The 14,532-nt window shown below is 37.4% G+C and overlaps 4 protein-coding genes across 5 annotated transcripts; 2 read left to right on the top strand and 2 right to left on the bottom strand.

The window, feature by feature from the left end:
• Positions 1 to 28: 28 nt before the first annotated feature.
• pAbp (poly(A) binding protein) lies at positions 29 to 4,949 on the bottom strand. Its single transcript, XM_089846312.1, has 5 exons — positions 4,743 to 4,949; positions 2,662 to 2,864; positions 2,264 to 2,582; positions 1,068 to 2,190; positions 29 to 981 (listed from the first exon to the last, which is right to left on the bottom strand). The coding sequence occupies exons 2-5, from the start codon at positions 2,852 to 2,854 to the stop codon at positions 691 to 693; spliced, it is 1,926 nt and encodes a 641-aa protein (XP_089702438.1). The 5' UTR covers positions 2,855 to 2,864; positions 4,743 to 4,949; the 3' UTR covers positions 29 to 690.
• A 353-nt stretch (positions 4,950 to 5,302) lies between these two features.
• On the top strand, positions 5,303 to 6,809 carry Tsen2 (tRNA splicing endonuclease subunit 2). 2 transcript variants are annotated; one of them, XM_089846317.1, is made up of 7 exons: positions 5,303 to 5,810; positions 5,868 to 5,958; positions 6,025 to 6,078; positions 6,143 to 6,281; positions 6,343 to 6,470; positions 6,543 to 6,617; positions 6,690 to 6,809. In XM_089846317.1, exons 1-7 carry the CDS (start codon positions 5,590 to 5,592, stop codon positions 6,771 to 6,773), a joined length of 792 nt encoding a protein of 263 aa, XP_089702443.1. In that variant the 5' UTR covers positions 5,303 to 5,589; the 3' UTR covers positions 6,774 to 6,809. The 2 variants fall into 2 exon arrangements, with proteins under 2 accessions (XP_089702443.1, XP_089702444.1); XM_089846318.1 differs by having other exon boundaries at positions 5,689 to 5,814.
• Positions 6,810 to 7,609: 800 nt separating this feature from the next.
• Positions 7,610 to 9,767, top strand: P5cr-2 (Pyrroline-5-carboxylate reductase-like 2). Its single transcript, XM_089846316.1, has 6 exons — positions 7,610 to 7,625; positions 7,893 to 8,381; positions 8,468 to 8,538; positions 8,619 to 8,801; positions 8,922 to 9,134; positions 9,212 to 9,767. Exons 2-6 carry the CDS (start codon positions 8,315 to 8,317, stop codon positions 9,494 to 9,496), a joined length of 819 nt encoding a protein of 272 aa, XP_089702442.1. The 5' UTR covers positions 7,610 to 7,625; positions 7,893 to 8,314; the 3' UTR covers positions 9,497 to 9,767.
• Positions 9,743 to 12,893, bottom strand: LOC149654707 (aspartate dehydrogenase domain-containing protein-like). The gene is made up of 8 exons (XM_089846314.1): positions 12,875 to 12,893; positions 12,444 to 12,576; positions 10,838 to 11,112; positions 10,624 to 10,773; positions 10,450 to 10,549; positions 10,273 to 10,393; positions 10,042 to 10,202; positions 9,743 to 9,949 (listed from the first exon to the last, which is right to left on the bottom strand). Exons 2-8 carry the CDS (start codon positions 12,535 to 12,537, stop codon positions 9,912 to 9,914), a joined length of 939 nt encoding a protein of 312 aa, XP_089702440.1. The 5' UTR covers positions 12,538 to 12,576; positions 12,875 to 12,893; the 3' UTR covers positions 9,743 to 9,911.
• Positions 12,894 to 14,532: the final 1,639 nt, after the last annotated feature.

The raw sequence follows: 14,532 nt of genomic DNA, 5'->3' as shown, positions 1-14,532 counted from the left end.
CTAAATTGTAAAATAAATTGACGAAATACTGGCTTTATACCAATTTTATTTTAGGCGATTATACAAACTGAAGAGAAAAAAAAAATAGTACATACGAAACAAAAAGAAAACACAAAAGTTAACAGCCTTTGCATTTTTTATGGTTTTTCTATTTTTTTGTGTATTTTTTATTATTATTGGTTCACGTGGGTGTTTTTTTTTTCATTTTTTTTTTTAAAGATTGAAATACAGAAGAAAATTAGTTCGTCAACCTAAGTAATTCGTTAAAATTATTTAATCTTTCACGAGTAAAAGAATAATCAATCAATTAACAAGTGACAAATATAATAATCCACATTTAACCCAAAAAGCACGAAAAAAAATTAAATTTAGAAACATATATTAAAAAAAAAAAAAAAAATACTAGTCGAACGATACCGAAGTTTTAGAATAATAATAAATCGAGTATAAACTGAAAATTCGAACAACGAAATTTTATTAAACTAAAGGGAAAGGCTGGGATTAAAGTACTTTTCGTAAAAAGGGGAAGAAAAGTTGTCGGGTTGAGAAAAAATCTTTCTTAAAATAACTTTTTTTTTTTGGGATTAATGCATTAAAATTAAGTTTCCCCCCGATGTTTCTAAATGGCGCCGTTAATTCTTTTAGGGGAAAGGGAATGCATTGTCCTTTTTTTCTTCTTACTTAATCTCCTTAATCTTTTTTGCTGGAAGTACCAGACAAAGCCTCTTTGGCTTGATGGGCCTGCAATACCGCAACGGCTTCCTCAACTTTGGCTTTCAAAGCCTCGTGATGTTCCAACATGTGAACGAGCTCGGAGTTATCAATTTCCAACAGCATGCCAGTGATCTTTCCAGCGAGTTCAGGATACCAACGATGGATCAATGGGAACAAACGCTCGCCTAACATTTGTTTCTGCTCTTGAGGATTAGCCTCCGCCAACATGGAAGCTGTTAAAGGTTCCTGGCCTTGAATATGGACAGCCTACAAAGAGAGAAACGATGGTGTACCTTAAAAACTCTGGAATCTCTTGGAACTGAGTTTGACAGCTTATAAAGTTCCTAACTTACTTGTTGAACAGGCTGTACGGCAACTTGGGGAGGATTTCGGATGTTGGAAGTGTACTTGTAGGCGGTGGTACGTTGTTGTCCAGACGCGAGCATCGTTTGTGGACGAGCATTTGGAACAGAGGTCGGGTTCATTCCCTGCATTCTTCCACCAGCGGGTCCGGTTCCGGGTTGTCCTCCAGTGATGGGTCGCGCGCTCATGTTGGATCTGACATTTTGATTTTGATTCGGGGCCACGGGTTGGCGAGGTCCAGGGCGTGCGAAATTTCCAGATTGCATTTGAGGGAATCCACCGGTAGGTTGTCCGCCGGGTCGAAGTTGGGGTTGTCCCGGCCAACGAGGCGCGGATCTCATTTGAGCAATCTGTCCAGGGAAATATCCACGAGTTGTAGGGTTCATGGTCGGGACGAAATAAGAAGCGTTGTTGGGAGGGAACATCTGTCCCATTTGTTGCATCCTCATTCCAGTCATTCGTTGCATGTATTGCGAGGCCAGATGGGCTTTACGATCTTCTTTACGTTGAGCCAATGCGACGTACAAAGGCTTAGAAACGACGATGCGCCCATTCATTTCGGTTACAGCCTTAGTGGCTTCTTCGGGCGAACTGAAGCAAACGAAACCGAATCCTTTGGATCGGCCCGAGCTGTCAGTCATAACTTTGGCGCTGGTGATGGTTCCAAACTGCGTGAATTCCTTGCGTAGACGCTCATCATCAATGGCATCGTCGAGATTTTTAACGTACAAGTTGACTCCTTGATAGCGGTTCAATCTCTCAAGTTTTAATTGCTCAAAACGACGTTTCAACTCCGCTTGGCGTTCGAATTTCTTTTGGGCGCGGCCGACGTACAAGATCTTTCCACTCACTTCCTGGCCATTCAAGTCCTCAACAGCTTTCTCAGCGGCCTCGGGTTCTTCAAAGCTGACGAATCCGAATCCTTTAAGTTTTCCTCCGTCATCAGCCATGGCCTTAGCGCTTATGATCTTGCCATATTTCTCAAACATTTCTCTCAGCTTTTCATCGTCAATATCGTCACCAAAGTTCTTGATGTAAACATTAGTGAATCGACGGGCTTTTTCACCCATTTGCTTTTCGCGCTCTTTTCTAGGGACGAATTTACCTACAAAACTATAAACAGGATCCAAAAACAATGGTTAAAAACAAAGTTATGAACACTTAAGAAGAACCTGGTCAGACATACACTTTCTTTCCATTCAACAACATGCCATTGACTTTAACGATGGCATTAGTGGCGGCTTCTTCAGTTTCAAAATGGACGAAACCGTATCCTTTAGAAGTTCCTTCTTCGTCATTAGCCACTTCGACTTTGCACGATAAAATGTTTCCAAAAGCGGAAAACGTATCGTACATGGCCTTGTTGTCGATACTTTTGTCTAAATTCTTGATAAAAACATTTCCAACACCCGATTTTCGTAAAGACGGATCTCTTTGAGACCACATTATACGAATCGGGCGTCCCTTAATAAGGTCGAAGTTCATGGTATCGAGCGCGCGTTCAGCTGAAGATAAAAGACATTCACCATTGAATAACTCGAAACCCCCAATACAAAGTGGACCTTTCTGTTTAAGTCTACACACCATCAGTTGGCTGTTGGAAATTGACGTACGCGTATCCCAAAGAACGACGAGTGATCAAGTCTCGACACACTCTGATGGACAAAACTGGTCCGGCTGTGGAGAACTTCTCAAACAACATTGCCTCCGTAACATCGTTGTGTAAATCTCCGACATAGAGAGATGCCATTGGATAATTGGGGCCACTTGGATTCATGTTTATTTTGCTAACAATTAAAAATTCGCAACACCGGAAATTTTAAAAATTGCCTCCTATGGACATCACCGTATCTCTAATGTGACCAGAGTTATGAGCCCCCAAAGTTTAGTGTAATGTTAATGCTATGGAGGGATGTTCATGAACATTATGCTTAATTACTCAGCCCCTGATTGACGCAAATTTCCCTGGTTTCCCGGAATTTTGCTAAAAATTCTAAATTTCCCTGAGGTTTGTGTCAACTATTTATTTCCCTGGTTTTTCCAGGTTTGTATGAACCCTGGAAATCCCCCCCCCCCCGCTTCTTTGACTGCAGTTTAGGGTTGGCAGTAATTAGTGAGAGCGTCTTCTCATGTTTGGAACTGATGATCTCAATTGAACAGATCTAAAAACTTTTCAGTCTGTTGTACATAGCGGTAGAAGGATGAGGGGGGGGGAGGATACGAAATGGGCTTAGAGAGAGACCACACGCCATGTTTCCGAATATTCCTCCCCCATTTTCTAGCGTCCGACTGGACCCAGGGGTTCCATAGCGCGCTGCGCTTATTTGCCTGAGATTTCGCGTCCACCCCACATTATCCTTGAAATGATTGACAGCACTGGTCTGCACACTATTATTGAACTCCACACCCCTTTTTGTATGAATGTGAGCTATTTCAGCCTTTCAGGCCTTTTCCAATCTCTCCTGGTATCTTTTCTATCTAGGGTGACATTGCTAAGCCCTTATTTTATCAGCAGGACATCAACCACAACTTTTGAACTACTCAAATGAACTGTTTGAACAAGCTTTTTATACCATGGACCCACCTTAACCTTTTTGGACTGATAAAAAAAAGGGGGGAAACCCTAAGAAGCAAAAAAGAAATTTATCATTCAAGTTTTTTCAATGATCTATCCCATTCTTAGTAAGTAATACAATGAAGACTGTTGAAAGGGGGCGCTTTCCCATGTGGTACCCTTTGTTGAGATCCAAATTCTAGGAATATTTCTTTTATCTCAACAAAGAAAACTAGTTTCAATTTCCCAAGAGATCGCAATAATGGTTCCAAAGATTGAAAGTTCCGAGAGATGAACCGAGGGGCTAACCACACTTAGCTAATAAGCCAGGGTTTCTTTTAAATTTACAACCAATTACAATAGCGTCAGATTGGTTAAAGTGTAAATGGTGTTACGTTTATTAAAAAGTGTGATCAGCCCCTCGGAAGATTATGGCATTTTAGAAATTTAACAATTACATGCTACAAAATGGTGTGTGTTCAAATAGAAAAATAACCCCGAATTTTGGAGCTAGTTTGGGGGCCAGATGGACATTTCATTTGGAAAAAATTATACAACCACTACCAAGATTAGGGATTCCTAAAATATTTCGCGAAAATTCCCAGCTTTAGAGTTTGAGGGTAATATTCCCTTTAAAACTCAAGTGGCCATTGGCAACCAGGGGGAAAAAAATTATATATAAATATTCCTCAAGCGCGTAATTATATAAAAACGTTTTGGAACACTTTTCTAACATCTGGTTTACGCCTTAAATTAGGAATACATAACCAGTTTAATTTAAATAAAATAAAACTTGATTTATGACCTTGGCCTTATAAACTTTCTCTTCTAACGGGATATATTTAATTTAGGGTATATTTGGAATTAAACGAGCGTAACTTACGTATAAAGCAATATTTACCGTATTTTACATTAACAATTGAAGGTTAATTAAAAAAACTAGGGCAGAGAAAGGTGTAAAACATCTATGTGGCGTTCTTTCGTGGCCAAGGCTTACGAGCAACCGAGGGAATACCCACTATGTCATAGAAAACGTACCAACTTTCCCCCGGCCATACGTGCACTAAAATTTTAGGTCAACGAGGCAAGGCTTAGGTAAAATTTTACTTACTTTCTTCGGTTACGATTTCTTCGAAAGTTGTATTAATATTTTTGGTATTTTTATATTTTGCTATTTTTTTGTATTTTTAGTTTTTATATTTTTTTGTATTTTTTAGTAATTTAAGAACGATTTTAAACTTATTCTACAATATTTTTTTCCACCCACGTGAATCACCCTACATGGAGCCGACGAAGCTGGCACTCTAAAGAGAAATTGTTTAAAGCTCCGCTCAATGCCTTCGAAAAGACCCAACTACACGTAGCCTTCCGCGCTCGTCAAACCATATTGTTGGTGAATTATAGGTTTAAATAAATAGTTTATCTAATAAAAAAGTTTAAAATTTATTTTTAAAGAGTTAAAAATTGAAACCGTTGAACCTTAATCATAGTAAATGTTAAAACTAAATAAAACATATTAGAACTTTTTTTGTAGGCGAAATTATACACGCGTGATGTGGCAGTGACGAAGTCTCACGTGGCTGATGATGCAGGGCAGGAAATATTCTCCCTGTTCTTATGAAGTTTTCCATCGGCTGCTAGCATTCCTCCACCATGGAGCAATACTACATGAGACATATATGCATTTAATGCAATTATAAAGCGACCTTTAGTTCTCAGTCCAATAAAACTACTCCATGGAAAATGCCAAAGGAAAACAGCATTAGTATTTTTTACTCATCCTTGAGTGGATTTTCACACTATAGAACTGTACTGAATTGAATTATCGTCTATCAATCGAGCAGATGTTATTTGATTGAAGTTGGCGGGAAAAAACAAAATTCCTAAATACTCGCGCGTAATTATTTACCGAAATTGATTTAAAATTCACAGTTTATCCTTAAGATATAAGAAAATAAATGGATGAACGTTATTCCGCGTATCCTATTCCATTAAAAGGCGATGAACCTAAATGGTGGACATTCTATCAAGGTAAAGTAACAGAAAATGGTGTGGAAGTTGATGGGAATATCAACGAAATCTATTCAAATGGATTCTTCGGAAAAGGAAACTTATCTAAGAATGGACCAACATTTGAAATACCACCTTCTTCTAATCTTTCAGAAGACTTATCACCTGAGTAGGTACTTATCACATTTAATTATCTTTAAATTTGTAAATATATAACTGTTTCCAGATCTACCACTACATTTGATGAATCAGAGTATCAAACAGAACCTCACAGTGAGATAGAAATTAACGAGAAGTTAATTCTATCATTTGAAGAGGTTAATGAGGTTAAAATTAGTTACCATTAATTAATGTAAGAGTTAATGTAAAATTCTTAATAATAGGCATTCTTTTTAATGTATGCTGTACCTTGTATCATAGCCAATGAAAATGGATCTGTATGTTAATTAGTAGTTACAGAAATTAATATTACTATAACTTAATTTCTGTTAAATATTTCAGCCCTTAAATTTAGATCAAAGCTGGAAACTTTTCAGCCAATTATCAAGTAATAACTTTCCAACACGTTACGCTGTTTATCATTATTTTAGATCAAAAGGATGGGTACCAAAATCGGGTTTAAAATACGGAGTTGATTATGGTATGATAATTAAGTTAAAATACCATTAAATAATTAAAAATAATTAATATTTATTATTTAGTCATCTATAAGGATGGTCCCGCTTATAATCACTCCCAATACTCTGTTATTATAACTGTTAAAAACTCAAATAAATTAACGTGGATGCAATTGGCTGGTTTAAATAGAATTAACAGCAATTGCAAAAAAGTATAAAAATTAAAATTGCCATTTTTGCAGTTTAATTGCGTGCTAATTTTGTGTTAAATTAAATTAAATTAGGAAATTTTGTTTTGCAATGTTTGGGTTCCTAATAATGTCGAATCCCCAGATTGCATTAAAAATTTTAAAATAGAGGTATTTAATTATTAATTTTAATTAGGTTTAGAATTAATTTAAATTAATTTAATTATTTTTATTTTAAAATAGGAATACTTATTTAAAAGATGGGTTGCAGCGGAAGAAAGAAATTTAATTGATTGTGATAAAGATTTGCCTGTAGAGAAAAAATAAATATTTGTTTTTGTTTAATAAAACTATTTAAATAAATGCTCTTTGTTTTTCAATTATTCAAAATTAATCACTTTAATTAAGTACATGGAAATCGCTGTACTTTTTAAAATAGGCCCATATTTTATTAAAAATATTTCCCATAATTCCTTGAACAAATTTTAAAATATTCCATCAACCTATCATGAAGCAAAAGATTTAACATGAATTTATTCAGTACAATCATGAATCATAGACCTATATCGGATTTAAGACCAGAATTTAATTTAGCTTAACCATGAATAATGAACAGAATTTAATTTAGATTAACCATGAATATTGAAAAAAAAAAATATAATGCGCGGGGATCAGAATATTCATGGATGGTTTAATTTCTTCATAAACATGAATGGTGTAAATCTGCCTTAAGACCTAATGAATTTATTTGAATTTATAAATGAATATTGAGCAAATTTTGGGATGATTGGGGTACTACTGAAACGCTACAATATTCTTGGGTGATTGAAAGCTATTCCCTCAAACTTTGTCACCCAGACACATGGCTTACAGTAGTGCGCCACTCTTCCGACTCGACAATAGGCTTCTTGCCAATTTGTCACGCAAAACTATACCCACGTGCGAGTATAACGTCTCATCTTAACTTCGCACGGACTACTTTTTTCCCTTTGACAGATTCCATTACATATAACTCCGCAATAACTTCGTATTTGGTACACAAGTATAAAGAAACTTCTTAAAGTGATGCAACGTTTCCTGGGGTTTACAGACGAACAAAATTTAAATTTTAAAAGCTACCAAAACTCCCACTAGACTTTCAAGTAATTTAAGAAAAGTATTTAAAATTGAACTTAATACGTAAGTATAAAAAAAACCCTTATATTTTGATAAGATTAAATATCAGCTGCTAATTTGCTTAAAATTTTCCTAAAAATGTATCTTTCTTGAATGGAAAAATATGAAATAAAAAAAAACAAACATTCTAATCTACTTCTTTTCCCCGGTAAATAAAAATTTCGTAGTTCAGAGTTCGGAACTACTTTATCTGAAGCCCTCCATCCACTCCACATTTTTCAAACGCTTTATTTTTTTTCCTTCTTTCTATTTTGCTAAATTTTATTTTAGGTGACGTTAACTCTAAAATTCGTCCGTTTGAGGGCTACGAAAAACTGTACATAAAAATAACGTTTATCTACTCAACGGCTTCAATCAAATCAAACCAAATCATTTTCCAGTTGAAGTACTGGCGGAAATTAGATTTGCAGTGAAATTAAAAGCGATCTCTATTAATTACGTTTACACAAATAGTGGAATTTTATCGAGGAAAAACTCGTTTCGCGCGCTCCGAGAACAGTCTACGTGTTACTCTATTTGTGACCTCGAAACTAGGGCACAAACCGTATTGATTGAAATCGAGGAATTTGCAAAAATTCGAGTCCAACCTTTCCTTCAGCGCTACTAACTCTAAAAAAACTCTTTTCCCGAAAGTGTAATAACCGTATAATTCAAACCGGAAGTGACGTATCATAAGATACAAAGCTTCAATCATGCGAATAGGATTTTTAGGCGCGGGTAAAATGGCCCAAGCTTTGGCGCAAGGATTTATAGCAGCTGGTAAGTACTATTTTATCCACGCCGCGCGTTTGTTACGTATTTTTATTAATTTTATTTGAAAAAAAAAATGTTCGCACGCTTCGCAGGGATTTCTAAACCCGATCGAATAATCGCGGGTTGCCCTGCGCAGGACGTAAAATACGCGGAACAGATAGCGGTAGGAATGGACAGACATTAACGGCTATATCAATAAGAGGGTAGGTTATGGGGTGGTAAATTTGAAAACTTGTTTCGCAGGCTTTCGGTGTTCGCACTACGCACGATAACGCCGAGGTTGTTAAAAATTGCGAGGTTTTGGTAATTGGCGTTAAACCACCCGTTGTACCAAAAGTACTTACTGAAGTTGCCTTTCTCGTGGAACCACACCAACATTTGGTTATTTCCATAGCTTTGGGTATACCAATTAGATATTTAGAACAAGTAAGATTCGACGACTTACGTTTGATACGTACCCGCTCCGACCTGCTCAATTGTCTCTCGGAGCCGTTTGAGCAGCTTTATTTCAAACGGAAGTCATCCATTTACTTATTCCTACCTCAGATGTTACCAAGGAAAAGCAGAGTTGTCCGCGTCATGCCAAACACTCCCGCATTAGTTAAAGAAGGAGCGTCCGTCTTCGCCCGTGGTACCCAAGCCACAGAAAAGGACTCAGCGACAGCCAACCGACTCTTCAGTAGCGTTGGTCTTTGCGAAGAGGTTCCGGAAGTACTTATTGACGCGTGCACGGGTCTTAGCGGAGGCGGCCCAGCTTACGTAAGTCAAAAAACTAAACCAAACCCCACAGAATTAATTAACCTTAACCTTAAGCCTAATCGTATTTTCTCAAAAAGATGTACATGGCCATCGAAGCCTTAGCCGATGGTGGAGTTAAAATGGGTATACCACGTGATCTAGCTATTAGATTAGCGGCTCAAAGTTTAGCAGGCGCCGCCAAAATGGTTCTCGAAACGGGAAGACATCCTGGTGCCTTAAAAGATGACGTGTGTTCGCCAGCAGGGTCTACCATTCAAGGTGTTCATAAATTAGAAGCTTTAGGCTTAAGATCAACGCTAATTGCAGCGGTGGAAGCCGCTACAATTAGGTCGAAGGAAACGGGATTGCGAGAAACGAAATGAATTGCAATTGCAATTGTAAATTAAACCAAAATGAACTCTAACCAAACATCAAATATATTCCTAATTGCGTATCAATTGAGGACGTTGCAAGTCCCGAAACTAATCGTAGTCCCGAAACTAAAATTTGATACACCATATTGGGTCTATTACAAACAAAAGACTTAAAAGTTCTTTGCGCGCATCTTTAGTTATTTTTGGCTCAATTTTTCGGTGAAGTTACTTGTGTTTTCAATTTATGATAGAGCATTAAATGTCATCGATTCTTTTTTTATTTACTGTCAATTTTATCTTAATCCTAAATATCTATAAGAAATAATCACACTATTAGTCATTACTTCGTGTTCAATTACTTCAATTGACACCACTCAAAAACAAGCACTATTATCTCAGATCAAAGCCTCCTCCTCCGTCATTATCAACAAAGGTGAAAACCAGAACCTTTTCCTTGCGCACCTTTACCAGAGCGTTTCAATTTATCAGTTGTTAATCTAATGACGTTTCCACCCCCACAAATTCGTAAGGACAGATACAGATGTGTCATTTACCTTTAAGACTAGCGGGGAAAGTCTGGAACGTAGCTTCCCCCGTAACTTGTCCCAAGGGAGCGGGGTTGATTCGACGTGTGTAACAATGAAAAGGATCCAAGGTACTACCTGGTTTTTTCTTACCAATTACCTCAATCTCTATGACGTGGTAGTTTGCCATGCTGATAACCACCAATGACATTTTACCAACTCGGAATGACTCAAAGGGGTCAATCACACTTTGTTGCTTACTTTTTATCAGCTATAAGAATTCCTCTTGTTTTGTCAAAGCCCAGAGTGTGAGCAGCAATGGCCGCCGCTGCCATTGTATTCACATTGTTAGGAGCTAAACTGCATACGTGTCTCACGGGACCTTGATAAGAGGGGGTATTAAGATCTAAGCTATAGCAAGACTCTAAGGTTTGTTACCGTCATAGATTACAACTTCACTGCGACCATCCTCTAAGAGGACATTTGTTCGAGTCAATTTTAAACTGTCAACGTGTTTCCTCATGGTTACCGTAAGGCTCTTTTGTTGAAGTTAAATTATTGTTATAAGCAAAGACAAATAGAGATAACGGGAAGTACCAGCTAGGTCAGTACCTCAATACTATCATTATCAGCCATTTTTCTAATGTCTTGAAAACCCCAAAGAGCTCCAGCAGGTACGTAAAGCCCATGTCCGAAATTCACGCAAGCTTCACGCAACCCTTTTTCTAATTGTTCGTCGCCAAGTGCAGATGGCGAACAAATCTAAGTAAAACCTTGTTACACTGACTCCTTGGGCCTATGGGTTCAAGGGTGACTGATATCTTACCATAAAGTCGCATATCTCTAAGACACCACGACCGTATTTGGCCACAACATCCGGGTGCGAAACCTCGACAACAATATCCGGTTTGACCAGCTTCAAGGCGGCAATCAGTCCGTCGTTTATGTCTTCTTCATCTTCCCCCGTGATGACGGTGACCTCTGCGACCCCATTGGCGCCTAATTGCCTTAATTCTTGTAATTCTGGCGTCAAACGTCGATTATAAACCAAAACCGCTTCGACGGTATCTTCACCACGCGCCCATTTCAATAAATAACGACCTGCAAATATTTAAACACGACCTCTGCTTCCTTTAACTTTAAAGGGATACTTCAACGCTTCAACAAAGTTCTCCATTCATATTATAATAATATTCCTAAGTTCCTAATGTTGTGGCTTTCGAATCGTAATGTCAATAGCTAGCAGGGTGGTACTCTGACGTTTCTCGGTTACCACTAGCCCCTCATGGAAGACCATAGTGTACATGACCTTAGGTCATTCAGAGCTTGTCACAGAGCACAACGCGCGCGGTTATGTTTAAATTTCACTGGAAAACTGGGTATTGCGAGAAATGGGAAACCATAGCCTTTAATATTCTTATAAAACAACAAGATTTGATTATGAATGACTGTAAACTCATCTCACGCAAGAAGTTATAGACTTTGATGAGATTAATTTCACTTATGATTCAACATATTTCTGTCCCTTATTTGTTGACCGGTACGTTTAAGTATTCCTTAAAAGGTATTTCACGATATTTTTTTCGCAAATTTATAAAAACGCGTATTCAAACAAATTTTGGCGCCTGTCAGTCTTCTTCTAATTGAAATCTCTCGGATAATAAAATATAGATTTTTTTACTTGGGGACGTTTAACTAAAAGAATGTTACTTTCAAATGGATAAAATTTTTAAAAATCCTTGGAGAGTATAAAATTTATGTCCGCGAATTTTTTAAAAGGGGAATTAGAAAACCGTTCAGTAGCGCCTTTCTGGCTCTACTCATTTTTATCGCGAAAGGGAGACTAAAGTATAAGACAGTGTTATACCAAAGGCAAATAGAATTAACAGAAAGTAAGCTAGGCCTTCAATTAATTTTGGTGTATTTCCTTATCTCTATCTTCTTTATCTAAAGACCAATCAGAGCTCTCTACTTTCACATTACCAGTTATCTATATGCTCTCCTTATTTGCCCTTGATATAACGTAATTCCGCTCAATGGAGTCATGTCCCATTATTAAACCCCCGATAAGAATAAACACGTCACTCTCCCTTTAATCTGAGATAGAGGGGAAGATTTAAAAAGTCTAAACATAAAAGCTTTACATCAAGCTGTTATCACCAAAAGTTAGATTTCTATCCTTTATTCCCAATTAATAAAAATGGCGACGCTTAAGTTATAACAGGCGGCTTACCATAATAAAACTCTGCTCTCTTGACCCTGGCGGCTCACCTAATCTCACCCAAAACTTTACCCCTATTAAAACAGGTACCCTACCAAAACCAACACTACAAGAACCACCGAGAGGCGATAGGGTAGTTAAGAAAAAGTCGCGGAATTATTTTAAATTTATAGTTCTTATCAAGGCGTACAGAGTAAGTCACTAACCTTACCTAAATGACCGAAACCTAAAATGGCCAGGCGCCTTTTTATCGACTTCTGCGGGTTGTAGTTGGTTTCGTCATCTTCCCGCCTTTCACAATGCATTTCTTGGAATATTTTTTTAAACAGTCACAACTATGGGCCCTAACTTAAGAAAAGAGATGGATTATTTTCCCTATTTAACTTCTCTCACTCAGAAGTTTTAGAGATATAAACAGAAGTATATTAACTAGAAGTGTTCAGTGTCTACTCGAGCGTTTGTGGACGTAATATTTAAGGGGGTGTCTCTATAGGCGGGTGTTGAAAATAAATTTAGAATGGCCTTCATTTTTAAAAATTGGCTGTGACACCACCAAGTTCAAAACAAATTAAGAGTATTAATTAAGCTTCTAATTAATATACTTTTAATATATTTGAGATATTAGGCTTAGCGAAGCTTAACCTTCAAAATAAGAAACGTAGTATAGAAGATAAGGCGACTTGGAGTCGATTATTATTGCTTACTGATTAACATTTTTTATCGAAACTGGAGACTGCCTTGGTTATTTTCTGCTATTTTTCCTTTTTTCTACGGTTTTTAATGTCTGAAGCACTATCTTGCAGTACTACGCCCAAACAGGGGGGAGTAAATCATGCGGTACTTGTATGAAAGTGTGGTCAAATCGCGTACGAACACCATTAATCAAAAGTTTAAAAAGCGTATCCCTCTCTTACTGACAATAGGCCGTTTTTCGCAGTGCCACGGATTGATCCAAACTCATTGGTTTTATAGAGAGGTTAGTATGCTGAGTCACACTGAACGAACTTGTCTTTCCCGCCAAAGTCGAGTTCGCTGAGTCACACTGAACGCACTTGTCTTTCCCGCCAAAGTCGAGTTCAATCAGTATTAGGCTTGGCCATCTTGTTCGTCAACTCATTGGTTTCATAGACCGGTTAGTATGCTGATTCACACTGATCGCACTTGTCTTTCCCGCCAAAGTCGAGTTAAATCAGAATTAGGCTTAGCGATCTTGTTCGTATATCTTCCCGAGGCCTTGTAAATTTAAATTTCGTTACTAAAGAGGCATTGAAACACGTTTGAAAGTGTTAAGAATTTTCAAGAAAGGTGTTTTAACCACGAGTAATTAATTAACCATAGGTTTCTAAGCGTGTAATTAAGGAGGGGAAAAAAAGTCACACCCAGAATCGGGATGACACACATACCAAGCTAACTTGAAGCGTCAAAATTTATTTCAGAATTTTTTTTTAACTGTCAAACCATAGTCTAGCCAGAATCAGTAATTATTAATTAGAATTCCATAAAAGACCCGACGTGATATGGATTTTACTCTCGTCATTCTCATTAGCAACGTAATTAATTAGCCTAAGTTGTCTCAAATGTTAATTTACACTAGACTATAGATATTTCTCGGTAAAGGTGTTAGAGAAATTAACTCCCCAGGGCCTATAGCTCCCTTTTCCGCTACATCCATTTACTTTTAGCACTATTTGTCTTATCACAACCACCAACTAAAATACTTCTGAACGTACATGTAAACGAGATATACCTAAACTGAACTGACTTCAGAATCAGGAACGTCAGAAAAAAAAACATGCTAAAAAAGGTTAACTCTTACAACTAAATTCTAAAGATACGCCAATCTTTAATTAGGGGTTACGTGGCTCGATTCAAAGACTAGAGGATATCTCAAGAAAGGTGATAACGAACATCACCTATCAATATACTGGAACGTTTTTTTTTTTGGTCCAATAAAGAATCAACATCGAAATTCATTTCAAATCCTGAATGAAAATATAGTATACTTCACTTTTTAAGCTTAAATAGAGTGTGCAAATCCGCAGCCCCTTATCAACTGCTTAGTCTAAGCTGAGCCCCAGGGCACTTTATGGACAACTGATAAGACTGAAGGCATAAGGGGGGGTGTGGGCATTTTGATTTTAGGGATAGTGATTGCCCGAGCGTGGGCCTTTAAAGAACAGGTCTCGTGAAAAAAAAAGACGCTTGTTTTGGTTTAGTTATGACTTTCCTACACGAGACTGCGGTGATTGTCTGTTTCCTTTTGTCAATGGTTTGTTTCACAAGCGTACCACCTCCACCCA

This window comes from Phalangium opilio, unplaced genomic scaffold, assembly GCF_054372755.1.
Source record: "Phalangium opilio isolate 3A_F unplaced genomic scaffold, DU_Popi_V2 ptg000079l_1, whole genome shotgun sequence".
NCBI classification, from domain to species: domain Eukaryota; kingdom Metazoa; phylum Arthropoda; class Arachnida; order Opiliones; family Phalangiidae; genus Phalangium; species Phalangium opilio.
This window is presented reverse-complemented; position numbering and strand designations above follow the sequence as displayed.